This window comes from Battus philenor, unplaced genomic scaffold, assembly GCF_028537555.1.
Source record: "Battus philenor isolate CCGP_79_NKW_IND1 unplaced genomic scaffold, ilBatPhil1.0.hap1 SCAF_18, whole genome shotgun sequence".
NCBI classification, from domain to species: domain Eukaryota; kingdom Metazoa; phylum Arthropoda; class Insecta; order Lepidoptera; family Papilionidae; genus Battus; species Battus philenor.
The window spans coordinates 3,148,775-3,171,766 of NW_027181680.1; the positions used below are offsets into that span (position 1 = coordinate 3,148,775).

General features: G+C 31.2%; 3 protein-coding genes across 3 annotated transcripts; 2 read left to right on the forward strand and 1 right to left on the reverse strand.

Annotated features, from left to right (window-relative positions):
- The first annotated feature begins 1,353 nt into the window (after positions 1-1,353).
- On the forward strand, positions 1,354-5,610 carry LOC137920398 (uncharacterized). Its single transcript, XM_068763729.1, has 4 exons — positions 1,354-1,454; positions 1,545-1,607; positions 4,472-4,570; positions 5,512-5,610. Exons 1-4 carry the CDS (start codon positions 1,376-1,378, stop codon positions 5,604-5,606), a joined length of 336 nt encoding a protein of 111 aa, XP_068619830.1. The 5' UTR covers positions 1,354-1,375; the 3' UTR covers positions 5,607-5,610.
- A 3,126-nt stretch (positions 5,611-8,736) lies between these two features.
- Positions 8,737-11,411, reverse strand: sstn (stepping stone). The gene has a single exon (XM_068763392.1). The coding sequence runs from the start codon at positions 11,293-11,295 to the stop codon at positions 9,583-9,585; it is 1,713 nt and encodes a 570-aa protein (XP_068619493.1). The 5' UTR covers positions 11,296-11,411; the 3' UTR covers positions 8,737-9,582.
- Positions 11,412-12,011: 600 nt separating this feature from the next.
- Positions 12,012-15,457, forward strand: LOC137920175 (mitochondrial pyruvate carrier 2-like). The gene is made up of 3 exons (XM_068763435.1): positions 12,012-12,211; positions 12,287-12,327; positions 14,396-15,457. Exons 1-3 carry the CDS (start codon positions 12,127-12,129, stop codon positions 14,618-14,620), a joined length of 351 nt encoding a protein of 116 aa, XP_068619536.1. The 5' UTR covers positions 12,012-12,126; the 3' UTR covers positions 14,621-15,457.
- Positions 15,458-22,992: the final 7,535 nt, after the last annotated feature.

Sequence of the window (22,992 nt, forward strand, 5' to 3'; positions counted from 1 at the left end):
CCGACTACATAGGTCGCAGGAAGTGACTGAACACGGACAGCTCAGGAACGATCATTGAAGGATCATCACCTATGCCTTTCAGTGGGCGTTAACTAAAAAGAAGAAAAACAATAACGGACTTAATGTAATTAAACTTGTGTCGAGTCTATTTTCGATCCTCCTCTTGCACTTTTGTGGGGCGTGGGGAGCAGGTTGGGAAACACTGGTTCAGAGTGAAAGACCAAGTTTTTATGCTGTAAGCCACCACTAGTAAAATACATTGGTCGTTAGACTTTTATTTTAAGGAACTGCGGAATATTGGACCATAAGATATTTCGTAGAAGTTTCTGGAACATTACGCAGCCCTTTTTGGATTCGACGATTGACTTCTTTCTCGAAGTTGGACATGTCCAGTTTAACTGTCAACCTTAAATTTATAAGTCATATTTTCATTTAGATAACAAATTCAAACTTCAAATTCAAAATATCTTTATTCAAGAGGCATTTACACACGCTTTTGAATAGTTATTATAACTTTACAACTACCACCAGCTTGGAACGCTGATCTGTTAAGAAGAGCCTGTCAGAAATTCAACAGTTCCTCTTTTAAATAAAATTTAATAATTTTTCATTTGTACATTACAATTATCTATCATGTAAATAAGTCAACAAAGTTCCATATATTTCGATATAAAAAAACTTTTTAATTCTATAGTACGTTTTATTTAATAACATACTTTTAATTTTAGATTTAAAACTAAGAAACGGAAAGTCTAAGATATCTTTTGAAACTTTATTATATATGCGTACACGCAGACCCATGAAGGATTTGTCAACTTTGTAATGACATTCAAACTTTAGCGCATAAATAACATGTTATTAAATATGTAATGAGAAATAAATGTTAAAATACTAATTTTTTTAAAACATATCAGAGAATCTCTAGCTTTTATGTTATAAATAACTTGTACAGACCTTTACTGTAAATAAATAAAGAGAGAACGCTATAAAAATAACTAAAATAAATAAATTGAGACATGGTAAGGTCCGCTGCATTACATTTTTAATTGAAAAGAACGTCTTAATTTTTTTTTAACACGCTTCCACAAATTCTTCTTAAATATAGCAATTATTCCAAAACCAGTAGCTGCAATTTTGATATATCACACGTCTATTTTTATTATCTCATATCATTATTTACAATGGATATATTATGAGCAATATTCTCCCATTCAAATTAATGAACTCTTTATCTCGAGTGGCGAGCAAATAATTCGAGGTATATGTAAGTTAATAGCAATTTTGTGCCTTCCATTTTTTGTTATAAAAGAATGCCAGATACGTATAACCCCACACATAAATCGTTCAGTCTTCTAAAATATTGTGCCATTTGAAAATGAAAGTTGTTTTAATCATTTTCGGGATAATTTCCCTTGTTAATTGTAGGGCTTGGTTGGAAAAACCCAGATTCGACGGTAAATAAAAAATAAAACTGCTCACAATATTTTTCATTAATTTATCAAATGGAAATGCTTTAATTGATACATTTTGTATATATTTTTAAGGTTCTCAAAGATGTGTCAATATGTGGGACGAAGGCTGTATCAATGGACAACTACCAGGATCCGGTATTATGTTTATTACGTAATCTATATTTTTTAAAATTTCAGCAAACAATATCGAAGAATTTCTTTGATTTATTGATTATAAGAATTCATATTTAAATCATGTTACGTGTTATAAGTATAATAGTGTAAACATTTACATGTACAGGATGATTAGGGTGTAGTATTAGGTAGATAATATAGGTGTGAAAGTTATATAGGGGTGAATGTATAGATGTTTTGGTTGACAATGTACTAAATATGGTACAATCTTAACAGAATTCAATGATTTCATAAGTAACAAATTACGTAAATATAATGTAGTAAATAAGCGTTATTAAAATATACATCAAAGGCCTGTTGCATTTTCATAAAAAAAATAATGCAAAATATTTCAGTGATTACTCTATACAGAATGATTGGAAATAGGTGTTAAAAAATTTTGTTGACTATATTGCTGTACATTCCTCTTAATAGCTATAGGCAAGCTTTTATTTTCTTATTTCTATAACCAAATTACTATATTTGCTATTTTCAATATCTAATAAAATATCTGTATTATTTATACATACTATTAGTTCTGCTTTTTTATGTTTTATCTTTATTGTATATGTTGTTTTAATTACCTTGTGTCTAAAGGGTACACGTTTATTCGTTTTACAGGTGGAGATGATGACTATTTGAACGGAGGCTTTAATCCAGGCAAACGGTGTATTAATATGTGGGATGAAGGCTGTATTAATGGACCAATAGGAGGGTCTGGTGAGCAATATTACTACTTACCAGTTGTCCTAGATTTTTAATCTGTGGCAGTTCAATAGAAAAATTAGTATATATAACCTATTTCAGAGTGACATGAAGCTTAAATTCAAAATATCTAAATTCAATTAGGCGTTCAAACGCAATTCGACGCTTTTTAACATTATAAATAATAAGATACCACTAAAAATGATAATATGCTTAGAAAAGCCGACCAGAAACTCAACCTTTGCTATTTTTAAATGAAATTTAACAGTTTCATGTATACATAATAATATCAACATTGCTAGTAATTAAAGAAGTCAAGTTTCACACATTTCAATCAACCAAAAACCTGTGATTGGTAAAATAAGACTTATTTAATAAATTAAAACAACTTAATAAAAAAACCACTTCTTATTCTATTCAAAATATTTTTGTACGAGTAGGCATTTATATGCGCTTCTATATCGTCGATTACTTTAACATTATTAGTAGTAAGCTACCACCGACTCAGAACGCTGATAGGCCGAGAAGAGCCGACCAGAAACCCAACAGTTGCTTTTTAACGAAATTTAACATTTTTTTTTCATTAACAAATAATAATATCATTCACGTAAATGAGTTACCACACAAAAAATTCCAAACATTTCGATCAACTAAAAACTCAAACAAATCAATCTTGATTGCTATAGCTTGATATATATATGCTAGTTTTGTTTAATAATATACTTTTAATTTTATATTTAAAACTAAGAAAGGAATGTCTAAGATATCTTGCAGAACTTTGTTATATGTGCGTACACCCAGACCCGTGAAAGGTTTGTCAACTTATTAATGACGAAATTTGGCGTTACGACTTTATTTTTATTTTGTTTATCTTGAATAGATATATACTATTTTTATAAGTATATAAACTATAGATGCAAATAATTTTAGTTCGTTTTTTAAACTGTGGAGTATATCCATGAAGCATATCCAAAGTTAAAACCGTTAATTTTGGATATGGTATGCACAATTAAACTTGCTCAAATATTTTACACCTATTTACAATTAACATATATATCACCCGATAGATGTCCACGGCATTGGCTTCCCCGTATCATCGTATGTTTTTGTATCGACTCGGTGTTTGGCACTAATCGGTGTAACATTACTCCTGAGGATGCTCCGTGGAAGGGTGAAACATGTGTTGAGTGACTTAACGGTAGTAGTTGTGTAATTCGCATTGTTTGCCGCATGCGCATTTATCAGTGGGCTGGCGGGCGGTGTACTTTATTGCACGACTACTGCTACATAGCAGAAGTAGCTATATATTACTCCTTTTCTTACAACAGTGTTGATACACTGTTTTTCTTCTGCTTCTTGTATAATAAAATAAAAAAGATAATTATAACTTGTTTAAAGCAGCCACCAATTTATTTCATATTTAATGTAAATTATAAGAAATTATTTAATTATTAACTCAGTGGCGTAGCTAGGGGGTGGCGAGCGGGCCGGCCGCACCAGGCACCACAAGCAGGGGGGCACCGAAGTTGAAAATATTTTTTTTTATTTTTTTTTTTTGAATGATGAATAATGAAATGTTAAAAGAAAAATGAAAACCATAATTTAAAGTATATATCATAAAAAGAATATCGAATTTTACTATTTTTGTGCTAAAAAGTTGTTAAATAATATGAACATTAAAAAAAAGTAAACGGTTACAAAATATAATATACACAGTGTTTAAGCTTTTCATTCGCAAAACACAGTGTTTTTTAAAAGGGCCCTAAATGACAAAATAATAAATTATTACATTATTGCAAGATTATTTAATGATAAATAGATTAAATTTTCTTGCAATAATGTCAATAGAACATGAACTAGTCGACACTATTGATTTTGAAAATGTGATTAATGACTTTGCAGGCCAAAAAGCGAGGAATATTTGTTTTAAATTTTTCCAATAAATTTTATTAAGATTTAATGTTATTTTGTATATATTTATTATTATTTTGAACCAAAAAAATATATATTAAATACATTCTGTTCTGAATTTTGAAATTATTTACTCTTTAGGGAGGAAGGAGGGCATCAAGCCCCAATCTGCCCCAGGCCCCAAATACCATAGCTACGCCACTGTATTAACTACTCTATCGTGATTGCAGGCGGGGACGACGATTATCTGAACGGTGGGTTCAATCCTGGTAAGCGCTGCATTAACATGTGGGACGAGGGATGCGTCAATGGACCGCTCGGAGGTTCCGGTGAGACTGACGAACTATTAACAATTTTTTTTTTTAATTATGATGAAAAGTCTATACACGCCCACCACCATGAATTTGCCTTTTCCATTGACCATCACAGTGATCAGTCATGCGCTGTCTTTGGTCCCCAACGCACGAGGGATGTGCCCCCCACTGCTCATTCAGACCAGCAATTCTTCCAACTACATAGGTGTCCATGGTTCTTCTCCGGATTTTCTCACTTTTGATTCCACCTCTCCGAGCTCAATCCTCTATATTGCTCTCTGGGTGACTTTGATAAAGTTCGCAAAACTGATTACTATTTTTAAGTTTTATAAATTGACAGGATAATACCAACACTAAAAAGCACACAGCGAACGATAGAGTTATCTATTTACCTTTTAACCTGTTGACTGCCTATGGACATATCTCTCCGAAATCCCCGTGAGCGTACGGATCAGATCTGCCCGAAATATAGGCTACATTATATCAAATAACCTTTAAAAATACAGTTTAAAATCGCTTGCTCTGGATGTAATATCGTAAATGGTGGAAGGCCTAATGTGTTCCGCGGTAGATGATAAAAAAAGATGAGAACATGATATATATATCATCACCATTCTTTCAACTTCGAACGCCGACAAGACAGACCTCCCCTGCCCCCCTTCAATAGAACCGTCTAGAGGTCAATAAACCGATCTTAATGAGGTCATTTGTTCACTTTGAGAGTATCGACTGACATTCATTCATTAATGAATGAAATTCTGTATCATCATCATTTCAGCCCTAAGACGTAAGTCTCCTTCAAAGATTTCCAATAGCACCGGTTGTAAGCGGCCTGCATCCAGCGTCTTCAGACAAAAAACAAAGTCCCATGTCTACCTGGTGGGGGCCTACTTATGACGCGTCGATGTGCGTTACCCACTACCATGGTAGAATATTTACTTTTGTATTATTTTCAGGTAGCGACGACGATTACCTGAACGGTGGATTCAATCCCGGCAAAAGATCTTTATACACACGGTTTGCAAATCTACGAAAATCTAAGAAACATTAGCAAGCATCTTCAAAACATTTTTTTTTTGTGTTTTACTTCTTTTTGTCACTAGATTCGTCTAAATAGATCACTCACTACCTCTTTAGTATTTCATACTTCCATTATACTGATGAATAAATACTTTTTTTTCCTTTAATCCTGTTTTCATTGTATCTCATATATACCTAAAAAAACTTTAATAGGAATGAATGTATAGTTCATTTGATGTCAAATAATTTATGGTATACTTTAACCAAAATTCTTTCAGAAGTAATGAACAGCTTAATGATAACATAGAGAATGCATTTCCAAGTCGGATTACCTTCAGACTGTATTGGCAAAAGATATCAATCTGTAGCATTCCAATAGAAAAAAATAATTATTTTGACATATTTCAGAGTGATCTCCTAATACAGGACGATTAAAAACAGATCTAACACCTTTAAAAAATTTTGCTGACAAATAAGTTACACATGCATCACCTTTTTGACGCTTTTAAACACATAATCAATCACCCTGTATATATGAAATTGGCCTAATGGTACTCAGACGGTCTCATGTTATATCATTGTAAAACTGATGACCAGTAAATATTGGGACAATGTAAGTGTTCCAGTAAATAAAATAAAACAACATGTAACCATCAAACTTTATTAGTATGACATAAAACTGCGCCCTCCGCATATTATTAAAAAATAACATATAAAAATATTCATCATTACACCTCACTTTGCAATAAAATTGCAATTTTCAATTGCTTATTAATGATTTCAAAACCTACACTAATTAATTTCACAGGTTTAAAAATTACATTATCTACTTAAAACATATTCTTATTGGACGATAAAGTTAAAGGCGTTCTATAGGCTCATAAATGCTTGGCAAGTGATAATTAAGTCAAAGACACTTGTAATTCAACAAATATCTAGTTACTTCTCAATACAGATTATAAATGTCAAACTGACGATTCATTCTATGTCATTCAAACTTACAATCATTCAAAAAGGTTTTAATGTTTACCACACTATAGGATTTAACATACAATACATTAAAAAATATATAATGTTAAAACTTAGTAATTCTATAGAAAAATTAATAAAGGAAATCGGTATTTAAAATTATGTACACAAAATTACTTTTATGTACCTCAAAAATAGATTTGTGTACATATAATTGAAGTCAGCTTACATTGTATTATTATATTTAATGGTTATAATTTAATTTTAAAGGCAACAAATCGGTAGTTGTATAAAACAATTTAGCGGCAGTAAAGATTAATTGATCACAGTAAATGCTCTCCAATAGAAACTACAGCAGTAAAATAACTCTGTCAAAATTGCATAAGTAACCTTTTTAGTTCAATTTTAAAACAAAATAAATGTCATAAATATTAAAACACTCAGAAAAACAATTTCACCAAAAATAAAAGAAGAAAAGAAATTTATTCATAAACAACAGGGATGGCCAAGCTCCTTAGTGACATTGTTCGAAATTTAAAACTTTTAATAAGTATTTAAAACACGCGAGCTTATATTTTTTTTACAAAAATTGTATGACAAAAGAACAAAATATGTGTATTGAAGTTAGATATAATGGCATACATATATGACAGCACTTCTTCGTAATAACAAAAAGATTGAGATTAAGATGCCAGTCAATTAATTATGATTGGTGTTTTGATTATGCTAATTGGTGGAATAATAATTATTCACACCAGTATAATAGTTTCGGTTTTTCAAGAGCTGACATAGGTTATGTAAAATTAAATATTGAAATAATTCGACAATCATTTGGAGCCCAGAATAATCATTAAAAGAGCTGCAGTTAGGTCAACCCTGATTATATAACATTTAAATTTCAGGTGCCTTATTTTATGAGAGGCTGTTCATTTAACTTTTTGTAAATTGAAAGTAAATTAATGAATATCTGAAATCTTAAAACAAATAATTTTCAGATTCTAATATATCTTTAAACAGCATTGAAATGTGTTAATCATTGTTGTCACATTTTCATAGAACCCCTGTCCTTCCGTATCACACTTGTGACATGAAATCCCCTCAGAGCAAATATTTTATGAATAGCACTCTAGCACTTCCACTATAAACCGGTCCTAAGACGGTAAGGTTTCATATTGTTTTTTCCAGTTTGTGAACAATGGCATGGTCAAACAAAGGGAGCACACTTGAAAACAATCTTGCAAACTATGACACATTTCTTATCTATTAGCCTATGACTGGTTATAGTTGCCTTTTTAAAACTGTAACATATAATGGTTTAAAATAGGTTATCATACTTTTTATCATAGAGCATTCTCAAAATTTAACTGATTCCAGTGGGCTCCTAACCAGCTACATTCATATCATATAACTAAAACTCGACAAAAAGTTTAAAGATTAGACCTTAGTATGGAAATTTGCATTGTGACAGGGTTTCAACAACAAATTAATGGTTTTGAAAACAACAACTATATAGGAAAAGCCAAACCAACACTAACCCTTTAGTATCAAAAGATAAATAAATTTCCATGGACCCTCACTTACTGATGACCCTAATTTTTTTTCAGGCCAGTGAAACCCGTGTAGTTTGCCGAGAATCCCTGTGAATCCACCTAGATGACTTTCAGAGCTTATGATGACAATAGTTATTTTTTTATAATTATATTGCCAATAACAAAATAAATTTAATGTTGAAATCTAATTTAAATTGTCTTTATGAGGAGCCTTTATGTACAAATTTTCATTGGCACCATTTTGTTTTGGAAAAAAACACATGACAAAGTGGCTAAAAAACAATTTTGACAGATTATTTTCATATAACGGTGGGTATGACAGCATTGTACTTTAATTAGGAAATTACTTACAAAATAATATCAGCATAAGTAAAAAATGCAAACTAAAAAGTTAATCATAGATAAATACATCCTAAAATACTAACTGGGACAAGTGTTAATTATAAATCAGCCTATTGCTATTTTTAGCACAGATACCTGATCCTTGAGCCTTGAGATTGACATTGCTGTAAAAACCACAAATTGAACATCATTAAACATAAACAAATTTTCTATAAATTTCATTTAGTTAATGTCCCATCACAATCATTATTTTTCTTATCATCATTGATGTTAATGCCAAAAATCTTATTTGATAGTTATACATTTACACAATTATTTTCTAATTACAAATCTACATTCAAACTTCATCAAATTATTGTCAATTTATGATTCATTGTGATAAAATTTCATTTCATTTCATCACTGGAATACAGGTGTCCTATAAATCAAAATAATTGGTTAAAAGGTGCATATTTTTAACACATTCTCTGCCAATGCGGTGCATGCTCCCTTTAGGCCTATATAAAAATCATCAATCAATATATTTAAAATTTGCTAAATTGCTTTTTACTTATATGCTTTTAACTTTTACTCAAATGTTACTTGATTATAACAAAAGTCAATTGGAGCCATAATTGATGGCAATAATTAATGTAAGACAGCATTGACCCACATGGCCTGCACAGAAAACAGCATTTTTTTCTTGGCATAGAACATGTTAAAATTTTTCCATGTTTCTTTTCTCATCTTCCATTTTTTTCAGTGTCATGTTACTATAAGCTATGCTATTGTAAATGACAAAATAAAATTCATACTGCAATGGATTGAACTTTAAAGAATTTATGTGACCAATGCTCTAATTACTTTTGTCACATATAGAGTTTTTTTTAATAATAATTTTTTACTCTTTTACTAGATTCTGGCAATTTGTTTCAGAGGACCCCTATATAAATATTGAAATATAAATTTTATGTAAAATTTCTTCGAAACTATATTCTAATTACCCTATTAATATTATAAATATACATATAATTAGAGATCTGGTTTATAATTTATATAAGTACCTATGATTAACATGATCTATAAATGTTCTATTAAACATCTAATAAAAATTTTTTAAATATAAATTGATAAAAAAGGGATTATCACTAATTGGCAGTCAACTGCTTAATTAATTTGTCCATGCCAATGGTCTTGGCTAAATTGTGGCATTTCAACCGGCATTTTATTGTACATAACATTAGGCACAGTGGTGGTCGGAGGCACTTTTTGAGCATTTGCTTGTCTAAACTTTGTGGAGTATTTATAAAAATCAGACATTTCAAATGGCTTTGTTTCCTCCCTGTACGGTATACACTTACCCTGTTCAATTACAGTCAGGTTTTTCGGTGACTCCAAAGATACTGCACTTGGAGATAATACAGGTGGACTGTGTGGTATCATATGTGGACTTTGCATTGCTGAATGTCTACCAGATGATATCATCACCTCATAAGTCTGTGAGTTGCCCAAGCTAGGAGTTCGTTTCAAACTAGATGCCTTCTTTAATAGAGGTAGTTCCACCTTTGTTGGCGAATCGAGCGATGTTTCATACCATTGTTTCTCTTTGCCTTTGCTTTCAGCTTGTGAGAGGGGAGAAAACTTGTTCATGCTTACTGAATCAAAATTTCCTTGGGAGTATCCTGACATCTGACTGACAGGACTCAATGCATCAGGATAATGTTTTCTATCATCAAAACTGTAGTCATCTGTAGAGACTTGTAGTTGCATGTGGACTGGGTTTCTTATAACATTACGCTCACGTAATGGTAGTGTGTTTGGTACTGTGACTAAACGTTCAACTGGATGAGTTCTTTCCACAGATTGTTCTTGAATATCTTGTTGCGATCTGTGCTGGTAAACTGGAATCGGTGGTCTATATGAATCCGTCATATTTTCTAAATGCTGATTGTAGTCACTGTGGGACGTAAGGTGATAAGTCTGTGTTCTTTGCAATGTATTTCTGCGTACACCATCATTACGTCTTTTAGATTGAGTTTGTACTTGGTGTTGATGTGCTAAAGCACCTAAATGTTGACTCTGTGCCTTCAAGTGTGAAGCATATTGATATAATAAAGGAGTATTACGAACACCATTTTGCTGTGGTACAGGCGGAGGAGCAATTGTGCCATGGTTGTAATGTGTTGTGATATCTGGGTGACTTGAACTGAAATGAGTCTCTCTTAATCTCATGACGTTATGACTCTCCATTGGATTATTATAATATATACGATTTGTATATTCAGTTGTCATAGTATGATGTCTATACACTGGGCCTTGTTGTAATTCACTCTGAATGTTTTCAGATGGTACCGACTCGTGTCGTCCAGCTAATGCTGGATAAGTTTGAGAAGTATGAATAGAAAAAGTTTCGGGATTTCGTTCTTGTGGTGGAGAAGGAAAAAAATTTGAACAGCTTGTATCTGGGCGTCGCACGTGCCTTGGATGTGTACTCTTAGTAGACATACCTGATATAGAGGGAGTTGACAGCCTGTGACAAACATTCTTCCGCATGTTAGGATCACAGTCTAGAATACGATCTGTAGGTCCAGTTCTGATTCGACGCGAGGATGTATCAGATCCATCTTGAACATCGGTACCATCCGTGGACCTTTCTATACTTTTAACGCTACCCAATCGTTCCCTTTGTGGCACTTCGGGACTGAGAGGTGTCTCAGGCGGCATTACACCAGTCAATTGCACTTCTTGAACACATAACTTATATAGTTCCTCATTTTTCGATAAAAGCATTTGCTCCAATTCTTTCTTCCGAGCTTGCAACTTCAACAGTTTCTCCTGCTTATCAGAATGAAGATCGCTCCCCATTGTGCTGGTACCCATATTCAGAAAATTAAAAAACACATTAATACAGACAAATCATAGAAAGTACAGGGAAAAATAACTTTTACGAACATAAAAGAAATATAAACAAAGGGAATAAGTTTTAACACCACTGACACATTACATACTTTTCGGACAAGCCCTGTGCCCATACACAGATATTCAAAACTACTATGAAAAATAGACCAGTAAAAACCACAGATTGTTTTAAAATATTCACCTGTGACTTTTCTTAATTTAAGTTTTTGCTTAGATACAATTAATTTCATATGTATTTAACATATTCTAATAGACTTCTGATAATACTTTTTATAATTATTTACCAACAGCGAGCTGTTCGTTATAAAAAATATGCAGTTTCGTCAAGACTTTACTGCACAGAAATTAATAAAATAGAAGTTAAAATTCTACTTTTCTTAACATACAATATATTTTCACAACAAGAAAAAGTAATGCTATGCATCTTATAAACATAATTTTATTTTCTTTTCATAATAAGGGAAAATTTTGAAATATTCAATGATAGTTTATCATGCCGTTTAAAAATATTTTATTTATTTACATAAAAAAACTAACAAATTCACATGAAAATTATTTTGTCTATCGATATTGCCTAACCAAATTATACTTGTTTGAAATCATAGCTAGATTTTTAAATATAGTTATATAAATTTTATTTTGTATATGACAGTAACATTAACTAGTTGATGTTGACAGATCAGTGCCAACAAGTGGCTATGTAAATTCGTATTAATATTATTTTTAGTTTAGCTTTATAAGGATACTAACACACTTCTGATATTTAACTTATATTTATAAAGGTATTTAAACATGTCTAAAATATACAGAACTTTGATAGTAGCTACTGATAGATTTGTCCCTACTAAACTACGTCCCCTTTGGGAACATGAAGCTGGTAAGAATTTATACAAATATAATTTTTTTTATTATTTCCGTTTCGATATCGTAAAGTGTTATTTCTTTTGTCTAGGTCCTAAAACAATATTTTTCTGGGCCCCTGCTTTTAAATGGGTAAGTAGTATAATATCGATGAATTTCAAGGTCAGACTATATTTGTTAAGACCTTGTCTAACGACAATGATAAGCTATCTACGACATTTACATTGAATTGAAATACAAGAGTAAATAATCGCATTTTAAAAGTAAATAAACGTTATGTATTATAATAAAAGGAAATTAAAATTGCTTGAATCTTTGATTTTTAAAATACGACATGACAAAAATACAGTTATGTATTTAAAAAAAAAACGTGTAAGGTATTAGAGACTAGGATTAACAAAAAGTTTTTGATTCGTAATTTAAATGGTCATAATTAGTGTTCTAATAAAAAATTAACCATTTTAAATTACAATTTTTAATTTCTCTATCCCTAACATGCCGTCTTTCTATTTGAGTAATTTTATAGCAAAAGTGCCAGACAAACACAGACTTTTACTAATTTTACATTACTAATTTAAACTTACAAGTTATTTTGCATTTTTCTAAAGAAGTCCTTAGATATAATTTAAATTTGTATTTGTGATGTTGAACTCAAAAAATATATTTAGAACAAATTTTGAAATATATCTCCACAGATAAGTTTAGAAAGATAGAGTAATTAAAGAAAGAAAATACATTTTGTTATAAAAGAAAAGGGCTGAATTGTCTGTGTTGAACATCTGCCAGAATTATAGTGAAGTTCTAGGGTAAAGTCATCTAGACTTTCTCTGATGAACCACTTTCAGAATTTAGCTGGTTTCTGAGGACTCCATTCAACTACATTTTACCATGTTAAATATACCATATTTACTTTACAAGTCTCAACACATACTGAATATAGAATTTGCAAGTTTTTACAGGTAGTATTAACCAAGCTCAAACTTTTATTTGCCTATGTTGCAAGCCTGCACACATTTTAGTTTTTCATTATCAAAAGCACAAATTCTCGGTGATCCCTGTGGACAAATTGTGAATCCCTTTATTTTGTAATGCAATGTAGATTCCTATTGAGTCTTTCATGATACCATAAGGTTCACTTTAAAAACCTTTGCCCTTAGGAATTTTCATTTAATTATGACTTAAGTTTTTAAACTGAATGCTTATGAAGTCATCATTTTCAACTGCTCAGCAGTCAGTATTTGGACTTGCATTACATCATAAATTTTATTGATTATTCTCTGTTCCACACAATCAGGGTAACACAAGTGAAAGAATATAAAATTGTTAAATCTACAGGCAAGCAAATCAAGTGACAAATGCCTATCAGTCTGAAGAGAAACTTATTATAGGCTTTATATGTATATAGTTATTAACAATTACGGTAAAAAAACAGTCTTGTCAATATTTTTCATTAATTATTAGGCCACTACAAATGTTCTTGATATTCATTCATAAATGTAAAAATATAAAGATATTGATTCAGCCATTTTGTATTTATTACATTAACAAATGCAATTTAACACTTTGACTGTCACACCAAAATCTTTTGGTTTTCTCAAGACGCCACAGCATTTATTTGGCGTTTCTCTTATTGGTGATCACCAATGACTACCATGGCTCCTTAGTAACGATTGATAAGGGCATATTAAAATACGCCTTCCTTTCTTTTACAAACATTCACATTTGTCATTTTGTTGTAAACTGAGTGTCCAACCTTAGTAAAGCATGCAAATAATAAATAGTGTTTGTCGATTCTATAAATTTTAGACAAAAATTGCTAAAAATAAGACAGTTATTGTGGAGATTGTATTGATGCGCCACATATATGTTTAAAGTGCTCTAACAAAGTGCACTGTTCGTTGCAAGATTTATTCTAACATTTTTTTAGTGATGTTGCAATAAACAATTTTTATTGTTCTATGAGGAACTTTTTATTTCAAAGTATCTTCTATGTATCGGACATATTCAAATACACTAACTCCCGATTTTTACTTAGTTTCATATAATTGTAAAAGAATTGAAAGGATCTGGTCACCAATGACCACTGTGTTGCACGGGACAAACCATTGGTGGTCATCATATATAATTAACATGGCAGTCAAAGTGTTAATAAAAATTTAGGTGCTATAAAAACTTCCTCAAATCATCTTCATCATTCCAGGGTTTGGTGATAGCTGGTTTGGGTGACTTAAGTAGACCCGTCGAAACATTGTCCATACCCCAGTCTGCCTCTTTAGCGGCAACTGGTTTAATTTGGTCACGCTATTCCCTTGTTATAATACCAAAAAACTACAGCCTGTTCGCAGTGAATGTGTTTGTTGCTATTACAAGCCTCTATCAGATTGGTAGAGCTTATAGATATCAACTACAAATGAAAGAAAAATAATTTAATCATTTTCAAATAGCAAATCTTAAAAAATAATCAAGTAGTGAAAAATTTTGGGATACATAAGGTTTTTAGAATGCAATAGGAAATAGATCAGGGCAGATAGCTTTTTGTTTTTAAATTTAAGAATAACCATTATTTATCCGAATTTCAAAAAGTGTTAAATAATATAATGTCTTGGTAAACCATTAGGCATGATTTTGGTGTTGCCATGTGAATCATTTATGAAAAAAAAATAACCTTTTAAAGCTTAAAAATTATTAAAAATATTTGTCAAAGTATAAGCTTTTAGAATAACTAGTGTAGGAAATGTAGATCAAATAAATAAAAGAATGTAGCGAGAAATGCAGAATGAAATAAAACTCAATTAAATTTTAATTAAGAATAATATGTTTTCTAATGAGCCTTCAGAAAGATAATTGTACACAGTAACACAGATGCCAAACACATGGAATGTGCAAATGCCATTTGGGCAAGTGACAGTCTGGTCTAAATAAAAAACACAGATACACATTTTAAATAATTTTAACTTTATCTGTGTAAAACTATTGCTTAAATCAAATTAAAAATGGTGCTCTTTCTTTTATAGGCATTATAATTTAAGTAGAATGTCTGTGATATAAGTAAATTGTTTAGAAAATGCTTTGAACATACACTATTAAGGCTTTTGATCTATGATCATATAGATTTTAAAGTAAGCTGTGTTATATTATTATGTTGGTTAAGTTAAAAACTTAAATCCTTCTAACATTTTTTAAAAAATAGTGTGTGTTTATAAGCAGAACTTTACACATTGTCAACATCGATCATGGGTATCATATTGTAAATCATGTTAAAATATTAAAGTGTTATTGTTAAAATGTCTATTTTTGTATTACCTTTTGATAGTTTAAAAAATATATGTATCTATTTTCATGCCATACATCTATATTTTCTTTATTTACCTTCACCTCATTCTTCACTTTATCCTATTGTACCTACTTACTGAAAAAAATGAATAAATATTTATTTTCAGTTAAAAATTAAAACCTTGCAATATTCGCCCGGCAGTTAATTAGGTTAATTTAAATTTTTGGATGAATTTACACGTGTCTACTTTATTAAAAGTACTAGAACTAACAATTTATGTATTTATTATTCTGTATGACCGCCTCAATTGATGAAATATACAGATTCCATCTCTTCATTGTAAGATTTTTTGAAACTTGCCATCGTTTTCTGGAAACATACCATAGTGAAACACATCAAAATAAGAAGGCTGTCAAAAACTGAAAGTAATTATCGGCATAAGACTAATAGAAAGGATCTTCCTCTCCCCTCTCCAGAAAGAAACCTTGCAAATGTCAAATATACAATAACATTTTGCCCCTATGTAAACGCAGCCTTAGCAATATATGACTATCAAATAACTTGTATATTTTTGGTATAAGTTCTGTCCGGCGAATAGTCTTCTTAACGGTATTTATTAACTTGAATAAATTTCAAGTTTGACAAAGGTAATAATGATATTTATATTCTTATTTAAAAAAAATGTGGTAACACCGTATTGCAGTATGCGTGTTCACAATGACTCGAATCGAGTTTTTTGTTATGTTGCTATGGCTTATTGCATGCAATAGAAATTAACCCTATTATATATATATATAGTAATATTAATTAATTTATTTAAATGTGTCATCGATTTGTTAAAATACATTAATTAATTTAAATATGAACAACTGCTTAAATTGAAATGGTCGCTATAACTATGACATTTATTTTTTGTGTTTACTATTTTCGCCAAACAAAAAGATCTTTGAGTTGTTGAAACTGGTGTAAATAATTGTTGATACTATGACTAGCGTTTTTTAATTTCTTATAATATTACAACTCTATGGTTTTCGGTTATAAATACTGCCCATAGAGATTTACTAACCATAGAGATTAGATTATTTTCGCAGATATGATGTAAGTAAAAAAATACATGTAATGCTATCGAGACATTTTCTACTTTGGGAGTGTAGTGTTATCTTCATTTTGAGGCTTGTGTGAATGCTTTCTATTTATGCACCTATTTTTCCCTATGTATGTAGATTTTGACTAATTTTCAAGCTCCTGGTGTTAATCTCTATTTGATTCTGATATCAGACGGAGTGTATGTACCAGTACATTAAAAGTTATTTAAAATTTGCATTGAAATCAGAAATCGATACTTCGGATGCATATTTTTCCAAAATATTTTTTACTAAGAATGGAGGTGGTACAATGTATTACTAATAAAAAAATAACAAAAAGAACTATTTATCGAGTCTCAAACAAGCATGTTTACGGCTTAATTTGCATAAGGAATTTTCCATCTCATTCCAATCCGGTAATATTGCCCTTTTTTTTTACTTCTGAATAAGCGCTCGATCGTGAAAAAAATGTCTCACTCGCAAGCATCCTAAATTTCTAGATTAAACTAAAGATAAGCATCAGAATATGAGATTTCTGATTTTAATTGCCAAAAATAATAAAGAAGTAATTTAAAATATGTTCAAATACAAAATAATGAAACTTTGTTAGTATATTTTATTAATTAACGTTATTGCGTCTGATATCAGAATATTGTTGATTAGTTTTGGATAAAGTTTTATTTATTTTCAGGCGCTAGTGATGGCATCGATCGATGATTATCGTCGTCCTCTAGATAAAGTCTCTACGACACAGTCGGCTACGCTTTCCGCTACGGGATTGATCTGGACACGCTACTGCCTCCAAATCCGTCCCATAAATTATTCACTGTCTATATGCAATTTTGCTTTGGGCGTGGCGAATGGCGTTCAGTGCTTCAGGGCATATCGCTATCAAAAATCTTTAAACGCTTAAAATCATCTAGATCTGTCATTAAAAAAGCAGCTATTCTGTTTTATTAGTACTTGCTAATATTAATATATAGAAAAACTATTAATAATTTTTGGTGCTATTTCGTAACATTTATGTAAAACAATTCTTTAAAATAAATTTAGTCTCAATTATCTTTATGTATGCCAAAACAGTTATTTCAAAAATATTTTTTTTAATTTGTGCCCATTTGAGTACAGATAAAAAAATATTTGTTTAATTTTTATCAAATCTATCCCAAGCTATTTAGCTTATTTAGATTTAATAAAAACTGAACAAAAAAAAGATTAATATAACAAATATTTTTAAAAAGCTTACTGCTTAATTGAAACGTATTATGAAAAATAGCCTAGGTAAAGAGAATCGGATCAGTTTACTTAATAAATGAGTAATAATTTTTTACATTTCAAAATCAGCGAATTTTAACTCCGCCAACATTACAGTATTGGAAGAGCATTTACTCGAATATTTACACAGATAATAAATTTAGTCTCATATATCAAATATTCTTATTAAATAATAAATATAAATAATTGTAAATATATTGATTATTAATTTACATATAATATGTATTCATTTATTACATATGCCTGTTCAAGTACAAATTAATGATATTCTCCCCGTGCCATTATTATGCCATATTTTTTATGCAATAAAATGTTATCCAATCAAAGTGTTTCATTATTAAAAAACTTTATCATATCAGCCGATAGAAGCCCAATGCAAGATATACAACTCGTCCAAAGATCGCCACGATTACCGATGTTGCGCTGCCTGTATCCAGCGTCCTCGCGCAACCTTGACCATGTTGGTCAACCCAGAGAGGACCTTCACCGCATCTACCGCTCAAAATTACGTCGGTTGCATGAGTGATGTGCCATTGGTTGGTGCTTACATTCACATAAATTATTAGCTGTTTTTTTAAAATTAAATTATGTAAGTTGCCATTTAGCAAAATAATATACACTTCAAAATAAATACGTTGAGTAATGGTAAACGTGTATTGTGTGCCCCTGGTAACTCTATCAAGTCTTTGCCTACGTTAACCCTGAACGTCGCGCCCTCCCAGTCCGGTAAAATATCTACATCAAAGGCTCGAGCCGAGGTAAATAGTTTTAACTTATGCAAGCAATGCTAAGCGCTTTTAGTTAGTGTGTTTAGTGTTCTGCCATCTGAAATTGTAATTGCTATTGGACAAGTAGAATTAATTGACGACAACAAATATTAAATTGATGACAAAAGTTTAAATTTTTTTCAGATCTATTTACTTTGCCTTTTCCAAAAAAAAAAAATTGGTAGGAACATTACGCCTTACTTCATAAGTTGACAGTACTATGTCAAGTGACAATAATAAGCAATTTTTAGTTTCACGTAAATGTCAATTCTGTCATACCACCTCGGCACTCTTTTAAATTATTTGATAACGAAATTTGACATAAACATGACAACCTAAATTTATTTATACTAAATTTTTTAATTAACATGTCTAGCCTATACAAAGCAATTATATCGACGGTTGACAAATTTGTTCCTGCAAAGCTCCGACCTCTATGGGAGCATGAAGCTGGTATGGATTTATACGTAAAATCTCTTATTTGTTTACATAAATCTTGAAAATATATGTTATTTGTTACGTTCAGGACCGAAAACGATTTTTTTCTGGGCTCCAGCATTTAAATGGGTATGTATTAATCAGTAAAATATTAGTAACTAGTGATGAGTTCGCGTTCATTATTCACGATATATCTTAAAACCCAATGTTTGGTTTCGCTTGAAGGCAAATGTTTGACAGTTAGGGACAAATGTTTTTAGTTTACTCTGTGGCTTATATCGGAAAAGAAAATATATTTTTACTGTTCATCTTATTTTTTTTTCTTTTTATAAAAAACTTTCTAGTAATTATTAAAGAAAATATAAAAATATAACATTAGAAAATTATTTTGAGCATTAGGTTAAATTTCAACTGTGTGATAATTATGATTTATTAAAAAAAAAACTTTTTCAGAGTTTGGTGATAGCCGGCTTGGGGGATATAAATAGACCGGTTGAAAAATTGTCTGTGTCCCAATGTGCGTCATTAGCAGCGACCGGAGTGCTTTGGTCACGTTACTCGATGGTCATGATACCTAAAAATTACAGTTTGTTCACTGTCAATTTATTTATCGCGTTTACTAATCTTTATCAAATAGGCAGAATTTATAAACATCAATCTGAAAAGAAAACTCAACCATAGACGTCACATGATAATAATTTATACAGATTATAATAATGTAATAGTACAAACTATTTATTAATTAAGTGTTCCAATTTTTGATTTGTAATAATGCTTTAAGTAAATTTAATTAATATTTTGTCTTATTTTATTTAGAAAAACAATCAATAACCTAATAAGAAGCAGTTAACAAAATTAATAATTACACAGCTATTATTTACCACTAAATAAAATTTTTCAACAGAGCGAATTCAAGTTTGCACAAATGAATATATGTTTTTAATCTACAGTCTAGACGCCGTCGGTTTTATCAGTGATATGTCCACTGCCACTTCAGATGAGCAATTATTCGAGTAAAAACTTCTTTTTTTGAATTAATAAGGGGCATTATAAATAGGTCCGTATCAGAAAGATGTTTATTATAAGTTTTAATACTACGTCACAAAGGAGCACGTTCTCTATTATTGTTTCTGCATTGTATGAAAGCGATTGTTTAGTATGGATACGAATCACGAATGTGTATTCATGCGGTAGTAGTAGTATCAGTAGGTATTCGTAGGTGAATCTAGTTAGTCAGTTGACTCCTTACTTTTTTCCATAGATCTTACATAGGAATACAGGTAGACCATGTTATTAAACGAAAAACCAAGGTTCCATCTCGGGGAAGCTCTCGAGCCAGAACCGGTTCTAAGGTTTTGAACCCCCCGGAAAAAACAAAATTTGGCGCACTTTTATGCAAGAACGTACACATTTATTGCGAATTTGTTGATTATAGTAAAAAAGTAAAGAAATAAAATCACACAATCGATCTTTGAGGGAGGCCTATATACCTCGAAGTGGTCTATCGGCTGAAAAGAAGAAGAGGATGCGACGTATGAATGTAAAAAGTATTTAATTTTTTACATTCATTTTTGACATTATATTCGTGTCCCCCAGAATTTGGCACCTTGGGGCAATCGCCCGGCTTGCCCACCCTTTGTCTGGCGCTCCCTAAAGCTGAGAGAGTAAAATAGTCTGGGCTAATATAAATTTTGAGGTTTCTTCTACTTCGAGATTTTGGGAAGAAACTAAATATAAGTTTGGCGGCAAAATACCGTAAGGCAAAATGCTATGGACGATCTGTGTTTGCTTGCGAGAGTTATGATATGGGGGTTCCCCTAGAATTTATTAAGATCCCCTAGATTATATTAAGAAAAAAATTGAGTCAGTCATTCCTAACACTTCATTGTTAATAAGTAATTTATAATTTTTACATTAGGAAGTGTTTTTATATTTAGTTTTATTATCATTAAAGACAAATTATTTCAAAGCAATGAAGATCACGTGACACAGCAGTATTTACTTCGTAAAATAAAAATCTCCTGTGAGTTTGTCGTTAGTTTTTTTTCAGTAGGTGGGAGTTACGAATTAAAGTAAACTTAATTTTAAGTTGGCGATTATAAATGATTTTAATGCACTCATATAATAAAGCTGTTTTAACTGCGACTCATAGCTACATAAGAAAACTTACATAAAAGCGAAGTGTTATCAAACGTTAGATATTTAAAAATTATTCCTAACTAATTTCATAATTCTTAAATAAGGAAGACATTAAATTAGCAGGTACAGAAATTATTAGAAATAGCTGATAATAAAAATGGTGTTTAAGAGCATAAAAGCGATAACGGTATTTAATTAATATTAGAATAAACACTGGCATAATACTGGTCTTATCAATAGTTAGTTATTTATGGAATATTCCAAGCATAAGAGTTAGAAAATATATCTGTCAAAATATGTGTCAAAAACTGACCATTTTGCATTACAATGGAGAGTTATGATAGCATGTTATCAGTTTCTATACGTAATGTAATGAAATGCTAGTTTTAATTGTTTAAGCTATTAGCTAAATAGCATTATGGTATTTTGCCGCTTTTTTCGTCGCGTTGCTATTTAGACGAAACATCATCATGTTAACCCATAAATTTCCACTGCACGGCATGAGCCTTCTCCAAAAGTCTCAACGATGACCGATCTTGGCTCGGATGGCTATAGTCGACTGGTGGTGAACGCTGTTAGCTTTTCTGGATTTTACAGCTTTTTCGGTCAAAGGGCCCTAATAAATAAAAAATACTACATCAGATGCGTCATTGACTAATTGATATCGATTCCTTGATATCGATTGATACTCGATTTTCGGAGAAAGGCGTGAATATTTTCTACGAAGACATTGGCTGAATCGATTTCGAAGTATATTACCGACTTCCCGCGACCTTGATTATGTCGTCGGTTCACTTAGGGCATGGTTGCACAGACGTATTAAGACTAGGGGCCACTCGGGCAAATCATGAACTGATAGCGTGCCGGTCGCCAGAAGTATAGGTAATTAAAGAAAATAAAGAATTAATAATAATTACAATTCATTTTTTTTCGAATATACGAGAGTATTATTTTTGCTGTCGGCGGGCCACCAGTATTCGACCGACGGGCTGCGGTCTGAGCATATAAAGCGTAAAGCTTGTCAGCAAATGTTTCACAGCTTCTACACTTATTTTCGGTCAAATTGTATAAAATGATCACACTATGTTACATTAATTGATGGATTCTAATACAATGCGACAAGCTAAAACTTTTAGCGGTACAAAGTCTATAGGGAAAGACAGTAAACAATAGTTGATTTTAAAAAAGAATAATTCGAATTTTGAAAACGCTTTTTTTTACTTTATACTTCTTTACAACTGATTAACACATTGTTATAGGCCTCCCTCAAAAATCGCCACCATGACCGGTCTGACGCTGAACGCACCTAGCAACCTTAACTATGCCGTGGATTATATATAATACATACATTAATTGATCTAAAATCAGGTATACATTCACTCTTTTAAAGTGTTACTTGTTGTTGTTTTTAAAGTGACTTAGGGGGAGTCTATCCATGTTGATATTACCGGCTTCAATGGCCGTCAAGTGCACGTGCGAAATACCTCTGTTAGAAAAGGACTAATATATAGCTACTTCCGCTATAGCTATATATTAGTCCTTTTCTTACTTAGGATGGACTTCCGCTTGAATCCATTAGATACGAAATACCACTATCAATGCTACTTCGGACGGGCAAGTTTTTGAGATACGTTTTTAATTTTGGGCTTCCCATTTCTGATACGATCTCTTAGCGACGCTCCGAGCAAAGCCCTCTCCATTGTTCTCTGGGTGACCTTGAGTATATAAATGAATTCGACCCTCTAATAATGTGAACCGTGAATCTAATAAAGCTATTAAACTTGCTATAAGATACTATAAATTAAAATAAACGACATCA

Excerpts from the sequence above, each read along its gene's own strand:
- LOC137920398 (XM_068763729.1), top strand. The coding sequence starts at position 1,376 with ATGAAAGTTGTTTTAATCATTTTCGGGATAATTTCCCTTGTTAATTGT. Across the intron at positions 1,455-1,544 it reads GGAAAAACCCAGATTCGACG|GTTCTCAAAGATGTGTCAAT; the intron begins GTAAATAAAAAA and ends TATATTTTTAAG. Across the intron at positions 4,571-5,511 it reads TGGACCGCTCGGAGGTTCCG|GTAGCGACGACGATTACCTG; the intron begins GTGAGACTGACG and ends TATTATTTTCAG.
- sstn (XM_068763392.1), bottom strand. The coding sequence starts at position 11,295 with ATGGGTACCAGCACAATGGGGAGCGATCTTCATTCTGATAAGCAGGAG.
- LOC137920175 (XM_068763435.1), top strand. The coding sequence starts at position 12,127 with ATGTCTAAAATATACAGAACTTTGATAGTAGCTACTGATAGATTTGTC. Across the intron at positions 12,212-12,286 it reads CCTTTGGGAACATGAAGCTG|GTCCTAAAACAATATTTTTC; the intron begins GTAAGAATTTAT and ends TCTTTTGTCTAG. Across the intron at positions 12,328-14,395 it reads GGGCCCCTGCTTTTAAATGG|GGTTTGGTGATAGCTGGTTT; the intron begins GTAAGTAGTATA and ends TCATCATTCCAG.